Source organism: Hippoglossus stenolepis, chromosome 10 (assembly GCF_022539355.2).
Source record: "Hippoglossus stenolepis isolate QCI-W04-F060 chromosome 10, HSTE1.2, whole genome shotgun sequence".
In the NCBI taxonomy this organism is placed as follows: Eukaryota; Metazoa; Chordata; class Actinopteri; order Pleuronectiformes; family Pleuronectidae; genus Hippoglossus; species Hippoglossus stenolepis.
This window is the reverse complement of record NC_061492.1, coordinates 12,153,320-12,170,030: the sequence shown is the minus strand read 5'-3', so window position 1 is coordinate 12,170,030 and position 16,711 is coordinate 12,153,320. Positions and strand designations below refer to the sequence as shown.

The 16,711-nt window shown below is 41.5% G+C and overlaps 2 protein-coding genes across 5 annotated transcripts in view; one reads left to right on the top strand and one right to left on the bottom strand.

Annotated features, from left to right (window-relative positions):
* The first annotated feature begins 105 nt into the window (after nt 1-105).
* itgb1bp1 (integrin beta 1 binding protein 1) lies at nt 106-5,044 on the top strand. Its single transcript, XM_035168420.2, has 7 exons — nt 106-240; nt 2,097-2,218; nt 2,839-2,917; nt 3,002-3,132; nt 3,219-3,311; nt 3,594-3,743; nt 3,829-5,044. The coding sequence occupies exons 2-7, from the start codon at nt 2,147-2,149 to the stop codon at nt 3,898-3,900; spliced, it is 597 nt and encodes a 198-aa protein (XP_035024311.1). The 5' UTR covers nt 106-240; nt 2,097-2,146; the 3' UTR covers nt 3,901-5,044.
* Nucleotides 5,045-5,440: 396 nt separating this feature from the next.
* asap2a (ArfGAP with SH3 domain, ankyrin repeat and PH domain 2a) overlaps nt 5,441-16,711 on the bottom strand; it is a 54,650-nt gene continuing 43,379 nt past the window's right edge. For 2 of the 4 annotated variants that reach the window (XM_035168131.2, XM_035168132.2), the window contains 12 exons: nt 15,630-15,819; nt 15,426-15,511; nt 14,906-15,021; nt 14,076-14,143; nt 13,856-13,963; nt 12,768-12,984; nt 11,791-11,943; nt 10,840-10,927; nt 10,277-10,335; nt 10,020-10,099; nt 8,949-9,068; nt 5,441-7,304 (listed from right to left, as the gene is read on the bottom strand). In XM_035168131.2, coding sequence (XP_035024022.1) covers nt 7,230-7,304; nt 8,949-9,068; nt 10,020-10,099; nt 10,277-10,335; nt 10,840-10,927; nt 11,791-11,943; nt 12,768-12,984; nt 13,856-13,963; nt 14,076-14,143; nt 14,906-15,021; nt 15,426-15,511; nt 15,630-15,819 — 1,360 coding nt within the window. In that variant the 3' untranslated portion in view covers nt 5,441-7,229. Of the gene's footprint in view, nt 7,305-7,969; nt 8,028-8,948; nt 9,069-10,019; nt 10,100-10,276; nt 10,336-10,839; nt 10,928-11,790; nt 11,944-12,767; nt 12,985-13,855; nt 13,964-14,075; nt 14,144-14,905; nt 15,022-15,425; nt 15,512-15,629; nt 15,820-16,711 lie in introns of all 4 variants that reach the window. The other 2 variants (XR_004697682.2, XM_035168135.2) reach the window with 2 other exon arrangements.

The following is a 16,711-nucleotide window of genomic DNA, read 5'->3' as shown; positions in this document are numbered from 1 at the left end:
AAGAATTATAAAACCACACGAGACACAACAAACACATATTTTCACTACTCTTCAGACCAACGTGTTATTCCGACACGTACGTAACTTTAACGCAGTTTCTCGTCGGGCTGGATCTGCGTCGCCTTTCAGCGCAGCTGGGTGGAGGCTGCGGGAGAAGCTGCGGAGACTAACCGGAGGCAAACACACAGAGAAACTCCAGATCACAGACCGTGATCACACACAGACACGCGAGCAACACAGGTAAGAGTGTGTGTTGTGTTGGTTTCCACTTCCTGTGTGTGTTTGTGTTCGTTAAAGCCTCCTGAGAAAGTCGAGTTTTAAACCAGAGAGTGAGGTGGGGGACATTTAAGGTGGAGCTGGAGAAGTTGGGCTTTTTCTCTTCTAGCGGATGGAGGTTAATGAAGGTTAGAGTTTAGCTGAATGTAGAGATGGTTTGATGCTGGTGTTGTACTGGTGTCATGGAGGCTGTGGTGTTTGAACGATCCCCCCAGTACAGAGCTGGGATCCACGGTAAAGAAACACCTCCATCTCTAAACCTCCATCTCTAAACCTCCATCTCTAAACCCTGCTGTTCCTCTGATGGAGGTGGGAGAAGTTCAATGGCTGCAGGTGTAGAACATATAAACTTGTTTAATCGAGGCCTCTCTTCAGTTTCACTTTATTTTGCATTGCGACAAATCCCAACACACGTGATCTCAAAGGTAGTTTGTGTAGTTTGTGACTTGTCTTACTTTATAATAGAGAAATGCAAGAAGCAAAAAGTTGGCTCCTTTTCAATGGGAGGAGACGTCTGGTAGAAGGGTTGTGTGGTCGTAGTGAGAAGAGAGAGAGAAGGAAGAAGAGAGAGAGAAGAAAGAAGAGAGAGAGAAGAAGAAAGAAGAGAGAGAGAAGAAGAAAGAAGAGAGATAACAAGAAAGAAGAGAGGGAGAAGAAAGAATAGACAGACAACAAGAAGAAAGAAGAGAGAGAAGAACGAAGGGGGAGAGAGAGAGAGAGAGAGAAAAGAAAGAAGAGACAGAGAAGTGAAGAACAAAGAGAGAGAGAGACCATCATATCCGTTATATCACTCCTACACTCAACCACAACATGAAGAATCATCATCTGAACCAGCTCTTTCCGATCAAACTTCAATATTTACTCAATATTTATCACAAGCACCCTGCTGGTATATAGGTCATTCAAATCTGTGTTTATTGTTGTTATATGGTTATTATTAAGTTATATTATTATATTATATATGTTCGTATATTATATTATCTGACTCCAGATGTGGAATTGGGGACTTGTGGAAATAGTCAAGTTAAAACTGAAGCAAACTCATCCATGAAACGTTTAACAACTTCTTTCACAAAACAAAAGTAAGGTCATTTGAAACTGAAAGTAAAACATCAAAAATGTCTTTGATTCAGTGTCTTCAAAGCCTAGTTGTTTTGGGCAGCACTGTTTTTGAAATATCGACACAAGATCAAAACAGGAAATCGCAAGAAAAAGCAATTTGATTCAAACATATTTAAAAAGATGTTATTTTACAGAATAAACAATGCAGAAAAGATGTATTTAGATTTAGATTTAAAAAATCAGTTTTATTTTCGACATAATTTTGAAAGTTCTATCTGGATGTATTTGTGTTTTTGTTTGTTTTTGGTTAAACTGTAAAATACGGAGCACACATTACATTTCTTTGTCTTAAGGGTTTTTTGGAATCATTGCACATTTTTTAAATATATAACAGCCGATAAATCTCGGTTTTGGAAAAGTTTTACTCCTGAATATTGGTACTGTCCTTGACCTCAAAAGCCCCTTTGGCTCAGCTCTAGTATTATTATTGTGTGTTTGTGTTTTCAGAATGAGTAAAGCTTAAATAACACTCTATAATTCATATGCTGTGAGAGGCTGTGCAGCTGTCACAGACACATTAAGAGCAAACAGAGGATCATAGCTAAAAGAATTGTTACGCTGAAGGTCTACACTCTCATTTAGCCGTTATTAAAAATGCAGTCTACGCTGTGTTTCACACTCAATTATTCATCACCTCCGCTGAGACGTGAGAGGGCGGCTCTGTCTGGTTTTTAACACTGTGGTCCGCGGTGATCCAGGTCAGTGGGGGGGGGGCTTGGAGGCCTCGATGGTGTCGTCATGGTGAAGGATGTTCCGGAAAGTCAAGAAGCGCCACAGCAGCAGCAGCTCGCAAAGCAGCGAGATCAGCACTAAGAGCAAGGTACAGTAAGAGACACACACACACACACACACACACACACACACACACACACACACACACACACACACACACACACACACACACACACACACACACACACACACACACACAAAGAATCATTAGCTGTTTTCATAAATGAGCTTTAGACATTTTATATCAGTGTTTTTCACATAAACACCAGCCTCGGCCCGTATCACCAAAAGCTCTCGAAGTTCTAACTTCTGAAGATACTATGACCCGGATGACTGAGAATCTCCTCTTGAATCTCGTTGTGTTTCCAAGTAGACATTCTTCATCAGCGTCTTCCTCATGCTCGGCTCCCCTTTTTCATCCTGAGACATTTGTATTCTTCCAGGTTTGCGTCCGTCGTGTGTTAGAAACATCACCAACACACCAATTTTCCAGAAATGTTCCTGCTTTACACTTAGACATTTTAAAGACATTTTACCAGGGAGCTGGCAGGAAAAGTTACTCAGGAAATGTCCAGAGCAACTGACTCGGACATTTGTATCCTCACATATCAGCTCCTCCGGCAAATTTCAGGAACATATCTGGACTTCGGTGCGGGTCTGAACGCAGGTACTGTCTTCTTACCTGCTCTTGTTTGGGTCTCTCTGCAGTCTGTAGATTCTAGTTTGGGGGGGCTCTCCAGATCGAGCACGGTCGCCAGCCTCGACACAGACTCCACCAAGAGCTCAGGTCGGTCATCAGACACATTTTACTCCCCTTCTCCTCCTGCTATGCACTTTTCTTCTTTAACCAACTCGTCGTCTGACACTTCAGGTAACAGTGCGTCTGACGCGTGTGCTGAGTTCCGGGTGAGGTACGTGGGAGCCATCGAGAAGTTACAGTTTGACATGAGCAGGACGCTGCAAGAGCCTCTGGACCTCATCAACTACATCGACGCAGCTCAGGTGAGAAGAGACAGAGACTGTGATGGAGTAACGATGCTTCCAGAGACAGAGACAGACTGATTTACACATTCTGCTCCGTCTCTCAGCAAGACAGAAAGCTGCCGTTTGTGCCCGGAGAGGAGGACATGATTCTGGGAGTGTCCAAGTATGGCGTCAAAGTGGCCTCGCTGGACCAGTGTGTGAGTAGCAGCACAACACGTAAAAGTGATCGAAGACTCATCAATGGAGTCAAACTGCATGGTTCAGGAAATTCAGCATCATTGACGCAAATATTTCAGTGATTCCCCCGACGTTCCCTCCACTTCCTGGGGACATAATCCAGTGTTGAACCAAAATGTTTGCATCAATACATCTGAAACCACATTGGCTGAAAACGATTACCTTTCTTGACCATGTAGCACAATCCAAGAAATGTATTCTGCATCTTATGAGTCACTGATGGAGTGTTTTCCCTCGGCCAGGACGTGCTGCATCGTCACCCTCTGTACCTGATCGTACGTATGCTGTGTTACGACGATGGCCTCGGCGCCGGGAAGAACCTCCTGGCTCTCAAAACCACTGACCCGCAGCAGGAAGAGTGCAGCATCTGGGTGTACCAGTGCAGCAGCTCCGTGAGTGGGACCGAGTGCAAAGTGAAACAGTGACACAAACAAAGATTTAAGGTTATTAAACAAGAATCTTAATTTTTCCGAACAGGAGCAGGCTCAGTCCATCTGCAAAGTGCTGTCGGCTTCTTTTGACTGCGCTCTGACGTCCGACAAGTCCTGAGGTCAGGGACACGGACCAGTGCCGAGATCTGTCCAGGAACAATCCCAGCAGCTGACAATAAGGAAACCAGCAAACCTGCAGTTTGTTTTTTAAACATGTGACCATTTCCCTTTTCACCCAACTTTTCCATGATTTTGTTCACAGAGGTTAAAGGCTCAGTGTGTAAGATTTAGCTTAGAGGGAACTATTGGCAGAAATTGAATATAAACTTATCCTGTGTTTCATCTAAATTGTGGAGAGGGGTATTCAGCTGCCACATGAAACTTCACCACTAGATGTCACTAGATTTTACACACTGAACCGTTAAGTGCAGGGTCAATCTGCTCTGCTGCTCTTTGTTAGTTTTCATGATTCAAGCCGATGATTCGATGGCAGAGTCTCGTTCAGCCTCATTCCCTCCTTTCTCCATTTGAGACAAATCCTCAGTGAATTTGTCGTAATCATTTCCCCTGGAATTAGCTTCCTTTACCTCACCTCTTCCTTTGACCTTTCAAAATAAAGTTTGGAAAGGAGGGAAATGGTTGCATTAAAAAAAACAAACGTTGGAGGACAGTGCAGTTTTTTGTTTGGGAAATGTAAACGCCTCATATTTATATAAATGACGGTACATGATGCTGCAACACATCTCCACCTAGGTGTGTCAGCATGTGATGATTCATGGGAGACATTCAAACTTGACGGTACACACGGTATTTATGAGCCACAGTTTGTTTCTCTTCACGTGGAAACCTCCAGATCCCTTTGGAGGTTTTAAATCTTTTTGTGTCTTTGTGTTTAAACAACAGTGTCGGTACAACAGCGGTCAGCATTTCTTAATAAATTTGGTTTTGTGCGCATTTTTTTTATTTCCTCTTGTTTAAAATCTCTTGGTACCAAAAGCTTGATGTATTTTCTGACTTGTTTTTTTACATCTGATACCAGAGAAACCTGAATGGGCTGTAAAAAACCATCAGAAAGATTTAGGAGCAACAAAAAAGTGTTTACATTCGTGGCACAAACTGGACATCACTTAGGACATGTACTCTTCCTGTTCACCTCATTCCAGTTGAGCTTGGGTTATGAAATGTATTTGATCTGGTACAATAAAAGAGAGGAAGTTTTGTATTTGAAGTATTTTACTGATTAAAATGTACTTTCTCCTTTTGATGTTAGTGTTGTCTTTACTTTTTAATGTATCATATTTTTTCCCGCCCCTTAATCATGAAGTGGTTTTATTAAAGAAATACTTTTCTTTTCACATTTTCCTTCTGCTTTCTAAAATGTGGATGCAGTAATGCGGAAATACCGCCCAACAGAGGGAGCTCATGTTTCATCATCTATCTTTGACTTGAGATTCACACCAGTTAAACTGTTTATACTTACCAATACTAATAAATACTTTAATATGAGTCCATTAGTTTAAGTAGTTTTGTGCATTAAGGTCTTAAGACTCAAATATCCTCAAAAAAAGAAAACTTTATATCAATTATTTACTAGAACTAGGAATCATTTGCATAAATTGACCACAAACTCATTTAACACTCAGACCAGTCAGACCAAATCATCGTATTATTTCATATTTTATTATTCCAGTTTCATTTTCCCATTTTCTTCCACAACAGAGTTAAGAGTCGACGCAGTGATCCACAGACAGTTAATGAGAATGAACTGATGAGGGTATTTTCCCAGCAGTGAGTGTTTGTGTTCTGAGTGCGCGCACACACACAGGTCCAGCTGAGGTCACATCTGTAACTGCTCATCACCACAGTGCATTAAAAAGACATTCACTGCCCACGCTAACTCTGCTCTTTACATTTAAATATCAACAAAACCAAACCAAACATATTTACATGAATAGGTTATTAAATCTTCCTGTTTCCAGTGAGTTCATATTAAACACGATGAAGAGAGCGAGTGAATCAGCTCAGTGATTCACACGCTTCTCTTCTTGTCATTCACAAATCCATGGAAGGCTCGATATCAACATTATGAACAGAAAGAAAGTTGCTCTGCAACCAAAGTTAATTACATTGTGTGTTTTATATTTATTTAATAACACTATAGATCAACTAATCTTTCTACATTATAGAACCCCGGTTATGTACAAGTATGAGAAGCTTAAACTGTGGGAAGGACATTCTTCTCTGTGTGTGGTTGTAGAGAGCGTCAAAATAAAAATAAAAAAATCAGCACGTTGGAGCGTTAGTGCGCTAAAAGACAAGAGGAAGCAACAGAAGTCACAGCCAACTTCTGCTTTTCATCACATTCCCTCAATTTTTCTTCTTTAATTTCCTCTTTCTTCAATATTCTTGAATACTGTCATCTTCAGTTTATTCTGTGCAGCCGACACACACACTCCCTCTTTCTCTAATAAGGCAGATGTCAGGTGAAGACAGCCTGAGGTGTCAGACTGGACATGAAGGTAATTACTGGCTGCTGCTGCGGCTCCAGTCACTGTCATCATTTGACCCAAAGAAGCTCGGGAGGAAGAAGTGTTGCTGTTGGATATTTTCCTAAAATAGCTCAGGCAGAAAAAAGGGAGGAAGACGTGTGACGTAGAATTCATGTGCAGCTCTCTCACTCTACACACACGTGGGGGGGAGAAAGCATCTTCTCCCAGAGCAGCTGAGGTGAAGGCTTTCCTTTACATGCAGCACTTTAATGTCTCTCTATGAAAACAGGGACAGGGAGGATAGCGCCCCCTGGGTGCAGCTTCGAGCATATTCTGGGGTTTAACTTAGCACCATTAGAGAAACCTCCACACAGGAGGGCTACTACACCTAGAAGCAGGTGGGCTTTTATAAAATCACACATGCACGGAGGTGGAATGTAAGCATGTCGTCTACGTTCACTCTTACAGTCGTTAGTTAAAGTTAAGATACATTGCTGGAGTCTTCACTGGTACATTTGCAGAAAAACGGGAGAAAAGAACTCTGTACACAACCTTCATCATGTCACGTCGTCTTATGTTGTAGCAGGGATAAAGACAAGAAAGTGCATTTATTGCGAGAGGCCGTTCACTACAATCATAAAGAGTTTTTTTGAATTTTAAGAGTCTGTCTCAGAAACATTAACAGCAAGCATTAAAATCCACGACACTGACACTTGCTGGCCCGTGTGTGTGTGCTACCGCTGAAATGACGGCCACACAAATTTGCAGCTAAGGTAATGGATCAGCAACGCTTCCTCAAGCACGCCGATGATGCTGATGATGATGATGCCGATGATGTCGACAAACAAACACTGGGATGATGGTGGGTTGGTGGGTTGGTGGGTGTCGACAGACACAGGCAGCGGGTGGAGGTGGGACGCTGCGTCCTGGGACACTTCCTGAGACCCAGTGTGATCTTTCAGTCAGCGATGAAGTGCACAAACGTGACCGGGAAGGCTCCTCTTCTCATTGGATCACCTTCGATGTGGCCCAGCTAGAAGAAGGAAGACAGAGGTGAAAGGTCAGAGGGCAGATACAGACCAAAATCCTGGATTTTAAGGGTGGTATTCACTTTTTTGGGAAAGTCTTATTTCACCAGGACACCAAAACATTTTACTACTCTGTAGTGATGTATATGTTACCTTAAGCACATATACATCACTAAAACACAACAAAACACTGGGACTAGCTAAAACAAAAAACTGTTCATTTAAATTTTTTGTTGAATGATTCCATAATGATTCTAAATGTTGTGTATGGAGTTAAGATTAAAATGGTAGAGTCAGAGGTAATGAAATAAATGTCTACATGGTTTTTAAATGACTTAACATAACACGCTGAAAAGGTTATTTCAGTCAAAAAGGTTTAACACATTTATGTCGTAAGATCAAAATAATTATTTTATTTCAAATATCATTTAAAGCAATTGAAGTTTTTATGATGAAGTCTAATTGTATTTTTGCAACCTGATTTAGGTCAAATTGCAATAACCAGATCAAAATAAAACAAATTAGAACTGAATCTAAATTGAATTAAATTTGAATTGAGAAATCAGTGTCAACATCCATCTCTACTAAACACCATCTAAAACTATGAGGGTCTAAATCACAACCACTATCTCAGTAATATATTTTAAATGAATTTACTGTACGATATTACCTTAAGGGAAGAGAGTACTTATTTATGTCCATTAAGGCTTTTTAAACGTCTTCTACACCTGGAAAAAAAAGCTAGGACATGTTTCTGCTCTGAAGAACAAAATACAGAATAACAAGCAATGGTTTTATGAAGTGTTGATCCAGGCTGGTCTGGATACAACTGACAACGCACAAGAGATAAAAGTCATGTTATCAACCAGGCGTCTTCACTGGAGTGTGGAGGACGAAATGTTGAAGTGATATTCAGGTTTGGTTTGGTTTGGTTTAAATCAGGGAAAACAAGCAATATCCATGTGTGTCAGGAACAGAGTAACACAAACTCAGTGCAGATTAAGTTTACTTTGTCGAGCTCGGGTTCAGAGATAAAAACTGGAATCCTGTCAGGTTCAGGTCGGGTTTGGCTACTTTTCTCTTGGGCTTAGAAAGAGTTTGGACAGAAAAATGCTGCCCGAGCTGCACTCTTGTTTAACATACAACAAAACACCCTTCTGTCTTTTTACGTTGATACTCAAAGTAACATAATAATCCCATTAAGCTCCAATTAAGCGTCACAGTGACTTCATCGCCTATTTGTACGGTGCCTTCATTTCAGTACGAGAAACACAGAAGGGGTGATAACGCAGAGAGGAAGCGTGGAGGACGGGACCTCGGGGGACACGGGGTCTGTACAGGGCCACAGAGAAAGAGATTGACTAAATACGGTCATATCTGCCGAGGTGGCTCCGAGGAAAACAAGCCACAGCTGGTCGGTGTTCACACAAGGGCTCCACAGAGGAAGCAACAGCAGGCGGGAAAAGAGAAGGAGGACGAGGAGGAGGCGGTGCGGGATAAGGGCCAGAACAAGGTCACGACTTTTTTTTTGCTGTGAGCCACCGTGGTTGCTTAGCGCTGGTAAAAACAGGACCACAGTAGGAAAAGAGACACTCATGTAATCTCATGTAAAAGAAACCAGTAGCGTGAGTCTACAGCGTGATACTGACCCACCACTCCTGGTCCTCCTCTCCATCCACCACGATCACCTCGCCCTCGGAGAACGTCAGCTCGTCCGGGTTGTCGGCCGCACAGTTGTAGATGGCCTTCACTCGCTTCGGCCTCTGCTTCTGTGAAACAAATCAAAGCTTTTAATAAGTGTGAGAAGAAAATGTTGACAACTGTCCACAACACATGCAGCAACACAATCGTGGTTGATTCTGTCTCACTTTGACTTTTGTTTCTGTCTCTTTTTCACCATATTTAAGATGTTTAACTTGTATTATTGGGATTTAGGGACAAGTTCCACTGAGAAAAGTGTCTTTGCTGTATATTGTCTGCGGGGTGCTGGATGTTGTATAGTTTGTAAATTCCTCTCGGACAAACGTGTGCCTTTTTAAGGTTGAATGACCAAACTTTGTTTTGTCTTCTCTAACTAAAGTAACTGGAACAGATGCGCTCACAACAACAGGAACATTTCCGGAACATTCAAGCATCTTCTATATGAATCACACCTCTTTTTCATATATGTATACATTTTTGAGTTTTTTTTCAGTTTCATGTACGTTGCATGAAACGTCATCGACCCGCTTGTGTATTTTCCGGACATTTTACTATGGGGGTGGCAGAAAAAAATATATATTTCCGTTCTTGTGAACAGCCTTTCCAGAGAATGTCGTGTCATGCAACTGAGAAAAAGCCACCAAATGAAGACAAAAAGGAAAACCTGCTATAAATCCTGACAAAATGAAAATAAATGCAATCAGTTACTTTTTCTTAATTTCCACCTTAAAAATCTTAAAAACAGATTTACACAACCAGCTTCCCTCCAGAAACTGAATGAATCTTTGCATGAGAACAGAGTGAGAGTACAGGAAGGATATTTACTGCTTAAGTCGACACTGGAAACACTGAGACAATAGGTGGACCCTACACAGGAGGAAACCGCACAACCCCAGCAACGGCATGAAGCACGACTCGTTAAATCAGCAGCCGATGATTCAGTGAAACAGTACCAATGAATAAGCACTTTACACGCTGCAGTATCTGGACGATAATGAGGGGAAGCATGAGGCACTCACTGGGTAGGCCTTCCTCGGCATGGGGGCTGGCGGCAGGGACTGACCTATGGAGTTCTGGGGGCATCCTGGCACTTCCTTAGCTGGAACAGGAAGAGGAAATTATATCACGCAGGCAACAACTGAACTTTCCACAATTTCCACAGAAGAAACAGGATTTGACAGATTGTGAAACAACATGTGTGAACTTTACGGAGACACTGAACAGACGCAGATTTGACCTGAGGTGATTTTTTCCCTCTCTTATGCTCATCTCTCACCTGGTCTCTCGATGGACTGGGTTCGATTTAGAGGTCCTCTGTTGAAGCTTTTATCGTTGCTGAAAAATACAAAGAATGTAAAAAAAAAAACACGTGTCCCCATTATTAAAGTAGCGGTCACATAAAGACACAGTAAAGTGTCCAGCTCTCGGAGACGCCGCAGCAGATTTATTGAAGCACTATCAGCCCTGTGGGGAGATAAAAAAGGAAAAAAAAGGGGCGACTGGGGAGGAGAGTTATTGCTCCTCTGGCTCGACACAGAGTTTAGCCTCAAAGCTAATGAAGTAGCTAAACAGCAGCCGTGTGAGCTCATTCCTCTTGAGGAAACAAAACAGCACATTGCGAGACAAGAGTTCACAACAGCAAGATACACAACCCTGAGGAAATACATGATTTCCCTGTGTGTGTGTGTGTGTGTGTGTGTGTGTGTGTGTACTGAAATATATGAATCTATTGTCCTCTGGTGTAAGATAATGAAGCTGTGGAGTCACCGCTCAACTCTTTTTGTACACGGTGATATTTTTCTTACGGCTGCAGACACACATGCAGTTTTATTTTCTTACCCAGCAGGAGATTTGGGTGGTGCCGCTCTGGACCCCGGGGGCCCCTGGCCTGATTTGGACTGTAAGTTCAAAGGAGGAGGACCCAGAACTAGAACACATAGTCACACACCAGAGTTATTTTCATCTGGTTCATATCATCATCATCATTATTAATATTATTATACTTATTATCATTCACATAAAATATACTTGCAAAATTGCCAATAAAGAATCAATCCTTACATCACTTAGCACCTTATTAGCAACACCTGTACAACTGCCTATTCATGCAACTATACAACCATTCGGTCATGTGGCAGCAGTTCAATATTTAAAATCATACATGTAAAAAATGGGATCTCATTGATTTTGACCGTGATGCAGTTCTTAAACCCGCAGACCTACAGGGATTTTCACAAAAACAGGCTCTCGAAAAAAAGAGGACAACTTGAACTTCAACAACTTGACACTGATTTAAAACCGGCCCTATCCAGTATGAGCATGATGTTCCTAATAATGTGCTCAGTGAGTGTAAATCATCATCATCCAATCATATTTGATACAATTACCCTTTAAAGGGTTGCTGAGTAATTATGTTATTATAAATCATTATCAAATTGTTAAAATTATCTTAGAATAAATAAATGAACAGATTCAATTGAGAAACGAAGGTACGCTACAAATATTTCTGTTTGTGTGCACATATTAGATTTGAATGATTGTTAGTGTGTCATTTGTTTGAATTCAACCTGTGTAAATAAATAATAAACAAACCCAGCACCTGCAGAGAAATGACAGATATGTGCATATGTCTCCAAGATTTGAATGTTTAGCAGAGCCCATTAAAAACTGGAATATTTACATCTTCTTTACAGAGGCATTTATGAGAGGATCAACTTTGAATCCATGATTGCTTTTACTTAGAAACTGGTTAAGTTTGAGAGGGAACAATGGGTGGAGGTCTCTCCATACCTCCAGTCGAGGTGAGTCTCAGAGGCGGGACAGGAGGGTGCATGTTGGGGGGGTCTGAGGACGACCTTTGTCGCCCCACCAGGTCTAAAGGACCGGGCTTCCAGCTGCCGGACGCTGACGACTGAATGATCCCACCCAGACCGGATAACTGGACTAAGAGAGAGAGAGAGATTATTAATAGGGAAGAGAGAGAGAGTGCCTCACATTGCCCGAACCAGCGTCCAGCCGTCCACTTTAAAAGCCGTTTCTATTTGAGTGTAATCGAGAAGGACATTAAATGGGGAGAGGGAATGTGCAGAATGTCGAGGCTGGTGAGGTGAGCAGCTGGTTGTTTCTCCTCCGCTCTCTTGGCCGCACTCCAGGCGACCACTAATGTTATTAAAGATCGAATGCGGTGGACTTGTCACAAGTCGTTTTGCCGAAAGAAATAACTTCCCCTTTCCCTAAGCACATACACACAAAATTTTATGAGAAAAGGTTTCAGATTGTTTTTTCTTCAAACACTATCACACCTTTTTAAAACAACTGTGTTTTCATGAAGTTCAGCTCGGTGTCACAAACTGCTTCTGTCCAACATGAAAATAAATCCTGCCCTTTAGACCTGAGATCATTTGACTGGATGAGACCAACTCTTCCTGGTGAAGAGGTCAGAAACTCTCTGGGCAGGCGGCCTGTCCATCTTTTCTCTGCCTCTGTACCCAGAGACATCTGTGGCGTTAGAACAGGTCAAAATGTCACTCACATCCGCAGAGTCATTTACATAAAGGCCATGGCAACCAGCAGCACAAGGGGAAAGGAGACTTCACAGATACTGTAGAGGTAAAGGAGGATGTTCCTCTGAGGCAGATTTTAGGAATAAAACTTCCACAGGGCAAAGACGTCAGACCCAGTTTCTCAGATTTAAGATTTCATTAAATCTACAATCTACATTGGCCTTCCACTCTTCTATCTCTGGTGCTGCTGTGTCTGACCCTTACCCAGGTTTCTCGGGGGCAAGGGAGGAGCGGAGGTGGTGGCGTTCTGACTCTGGTTGTTGTTGAGGATGGTGCCGTAGGTTTCGTTGTTCACCAGGCTGGGCATGTAGCCGCGCTGTTTGTCCTTGGAGAGGGCGTCGCGGCCTCCGGGGCCCAGGGTGGAGTTACTGCTCGGGGTGTAACAGCTGACCGGTCGCTCGTCTCTGCGATGAGGACTGGGCTGCAAGGACATCAGAGGGTCAGTGTGGGTCAAAGGTGAAATATACAGTGTACACATGTGAGATTTGTGATTGCACAATTTGAGACCGAACAGGTCAGACGTGGTTCATCAGATTTGTGGTTCTGCCATCTTTGGTCTTTTCCTCTCGGATTTTAAGGCATGATGTTTTTGATTTACCCACTTTTGAATCTTGATACATTTTGTCCTTTGCCAAAGATATTTCATCTGCCTTTGTTTGATTTTTAGCAGGATTACACAGAATCTGTAGAATATATTTCCTTAAAATTCTATGGAGGGGGTGCGTCATGACTTGACGAAGAACCTTTTCAATTTCAGAGAAGAACCAAGAATTTCTTTTCACTTTCTTTAACATGTTAAAATAAGGCGTTAACCTTGGAGGTATGTACAGTATACTCTCCGAGCGGCCCTCTAGTGTTCTTATTATGAGGTATAATTAAAAACACGAATTCAACATATCGTTATGACACAAGTAAATTTGCTAATTTCTCAAACCAAAATTTTAAAGCAGGTCATTCTTTCATAATTGTGCTGGTCATAAAATGATTGGCTGCAAAATATGCTAAGGTCCAATCAAACCACACAAAAAAACCCAGCCTATTTCCTTGCAAATAATATAGATCAACAACTTTTAAATTCAGACAATCCTTACTCCCAAACTGAGATGTTCCAAATCACATTTGATCCAATTTTACTGAAAAATTAAACAAAAGGAGTCACCGGATATGATGCATATTTATTTTAGGTCTCAACTTTCCTCTATAAGCTGCAAATCATTTTCTTTTTTCATTCTTATTAACTCAACTCCTTGTATAGCAGTTTTCTTCATAAATACTCCCTAGAGATCTCTTACCTTCTCATCCAGATCTTCATCACTCTCATCCAAGTCTTCGTGCTGCAGACACCACTCATACTCAACGTGGACATGGACGTTGAATTTCCCTGCCAGTGCTTGGTTCAACTACACAGACAAAAAAAATAATCCATGCACATATAAACACAGATGACCGACGTGATTTCAGGAAGTGATGTGTTTGCAGATATAAGCCTGAGTCTAAACACAGTGAGCTCACCAGTTCCTCACACTGTAGGTGTTTGAGCCTGCGAGCGATATCCAGCGGCGTCTCCCCGGCTTCATTAGCTGCAAGAGAAAACAACAGAAACATATAATCACTGTATCCACATGCCACACGAGCACAAAGACACAGCCCATTTTCTTTCCTCTCTTTCCACAGTGGCATGAGAAATGTGTAATTAGATTGTTTCCCACACCGAGCAGCTCCCTGGTTTCTCTCTGCGCTCAGTCTCTGTGTATCTATTATGTGCTTGTGTTGCTGGCGTCAGAGCGGAGCAGATAAATTGATGTCGTGAGAAAAAGTTGCCATGGACTTTTGGCAAAGCTCAAATCTCTGGGAACTAAATGTGTAGGAGTTGGAAAGAGCTGTATGAGAGAAGAATTTGTGAGAGAATAAACTAACTTTGAGAGAGAATAAACTGTAACTTTGCTAAAAACCATAAAAAGTTTGCACCAAAATAATGTGAAAAAAGCTTAAATAATAAATTTCCTATTGAAATAGCCACCTTCATTTTCTGCTAATTCACCTATCAATTAATCGATCAATGATTGCAGGAATAATACGAACTGAATCATATAATTCTACATGCATTTCTAAATAAAATCTAAGTTTAATCAGCTATTTAGCTACTTCTTAAGTCTATAAATGGAACATCCATCTTTAGTGGCCAGTTAAATTATTACTTTGAAACCAGCAAACAGCTATTAGGAACTGAATATATAGTGCAATAAAGTCCAAGGGTGAGAAAAATAAAGACGGAGAAATAGAAAGAAAGAGAAGGAAAGAGTTGCACAGTGATGAATCATGGTTCATCCTGGTTTTCTCACCGCTCTCTATGGAGGCCTTCCCCCGCAGCAGCAGTTTCAGACACTCGCTGTTGTCGGTCAGACAGCAGTAGTGTAGCGCCGTGCTGCCTTTGGCTGTCTGCTTATCCAGATTCAAACTGTCGGGGGACACAAACACAGAGAGGAAAAGTTTAAATACAAACACTGGAGGCATAAAATAAAGCCTTGGTTTATTCTGTACAGCCTCTAAGATGCACTGGATATATAACGTCATCCAATAAAAGACAAACAAACCGAGCTTTGACCAGAATGTAAAATATGTGTATATTATTTCTATGAAGGTTTGCATCGAGTATAAATCAGAAAATAGCTCTAAAAGAAGAAGTTTTAAGATGAATCATTTCTCCAATTGGACAAATAGAGAGTGTTTTCATTGTGGTCTCTCCAGTGTTTTCTGCACAGTCAGATTAACTGTCAAAACTCGTTCAAGCACATTTCATTCTGCCAGTAAAAAATAACTGAGGTGATGCATGAATGCACGGTTGCTGTTTTTTCACTTTACCTGTTCTGAGTGAGGAAGTCTACAATGTGAAGAGATGTTCGATCCACCAGTCTCACTGCGAGATGAAGGGCCGTCTCCCCTTGTTCCTGAAAAAACAACAACATTTGAATTAAACCGCTAGGAGTACGAGGTATTTATTAAGAATCATCAATGAGCAATAACGACGCAACAGATTATTATGACTAAGAAGTAAAGTGTACTCACGTGTCCGTTGGCCAGAGGTATGGGCTCCATGAGGTCGACTCCCTCGGCGTACACCTGGATGAGGGAGAAAATGTCTCGGGCCTTCACGGCGTCGCACAGCGTGTGGAGCCGCGACGTCGCTTCAGGACACTTCTTCCTGGCGAAACGTTTCTCTGTGTATTTGGCTGTGATGAAGTCTTTCCTCGCCTGCCTGGTGGAGGATGTAAGGAGGGAGAGGTGTTGAGTTACAGGTAGCAGGTGAGACTGTTTCACACGTGTATGTGTGATTGAGCAGTAATGTAGGGAAAGTGCCAATCGAAAGCCAAGAATTAGATTGTTGTTTGCCATGCTTTATCAGTCTTAATACATTTTAAGGGAAAACACAAAAGTAGAATATATAAATCTGCATTAAACTATGTGCTACATTATGGTTCTTATGGTTGATATTTTGATGAAGGAACAATGAAGCTACAGTTTGAATTCTAGCAGCAAGTTTTAGCCCCTTTGTCCAATTAGATTCTGTGAACCTAAGTTACTTTTTTTGAACCACATTTTTCTGCAATATATATATAACATTTTGAATTCTGTAACATTCACTATCCTTTATTTAAAAAAATAAAATCAGCTGTCCTGTTAAAGTAACGTGTCAGACAGGTTCAGAAAACAAACACAACCACTGCTCTTCTCTGTTATGTCTGCAAACCTTTGTCAGAGATGTGACACATGGATGTGATTTGAGCAGCCGTGCACAGGATGTGAACAGTGGAATCATGTGATAAATCTGCTAATAAAAAAGGATTAAACCTAAAATATGATGCATAAAAGCCTAATGATGGATAAATACACTAACGATACATAATTACTGTGTTTAACCCTGAAAAGGCCTTTTCCCTGAAGGCCTATCGTGTCATATAATTTATCATTAACATGTCATCACTGATATAAACAAGTTGGTTGAAATGTGTGCTGATCTAATGCTGATCATGCAGTTTAAAAAGACGTGGCACCGGATCATTAAGGTGTCGCCAGTTGTGGACTGGCTGTGGAAGAGTGTAATGTGAGACGAGTGAAGGAGGCAGGAGAAGTGAGGGATGAGTGTGTAG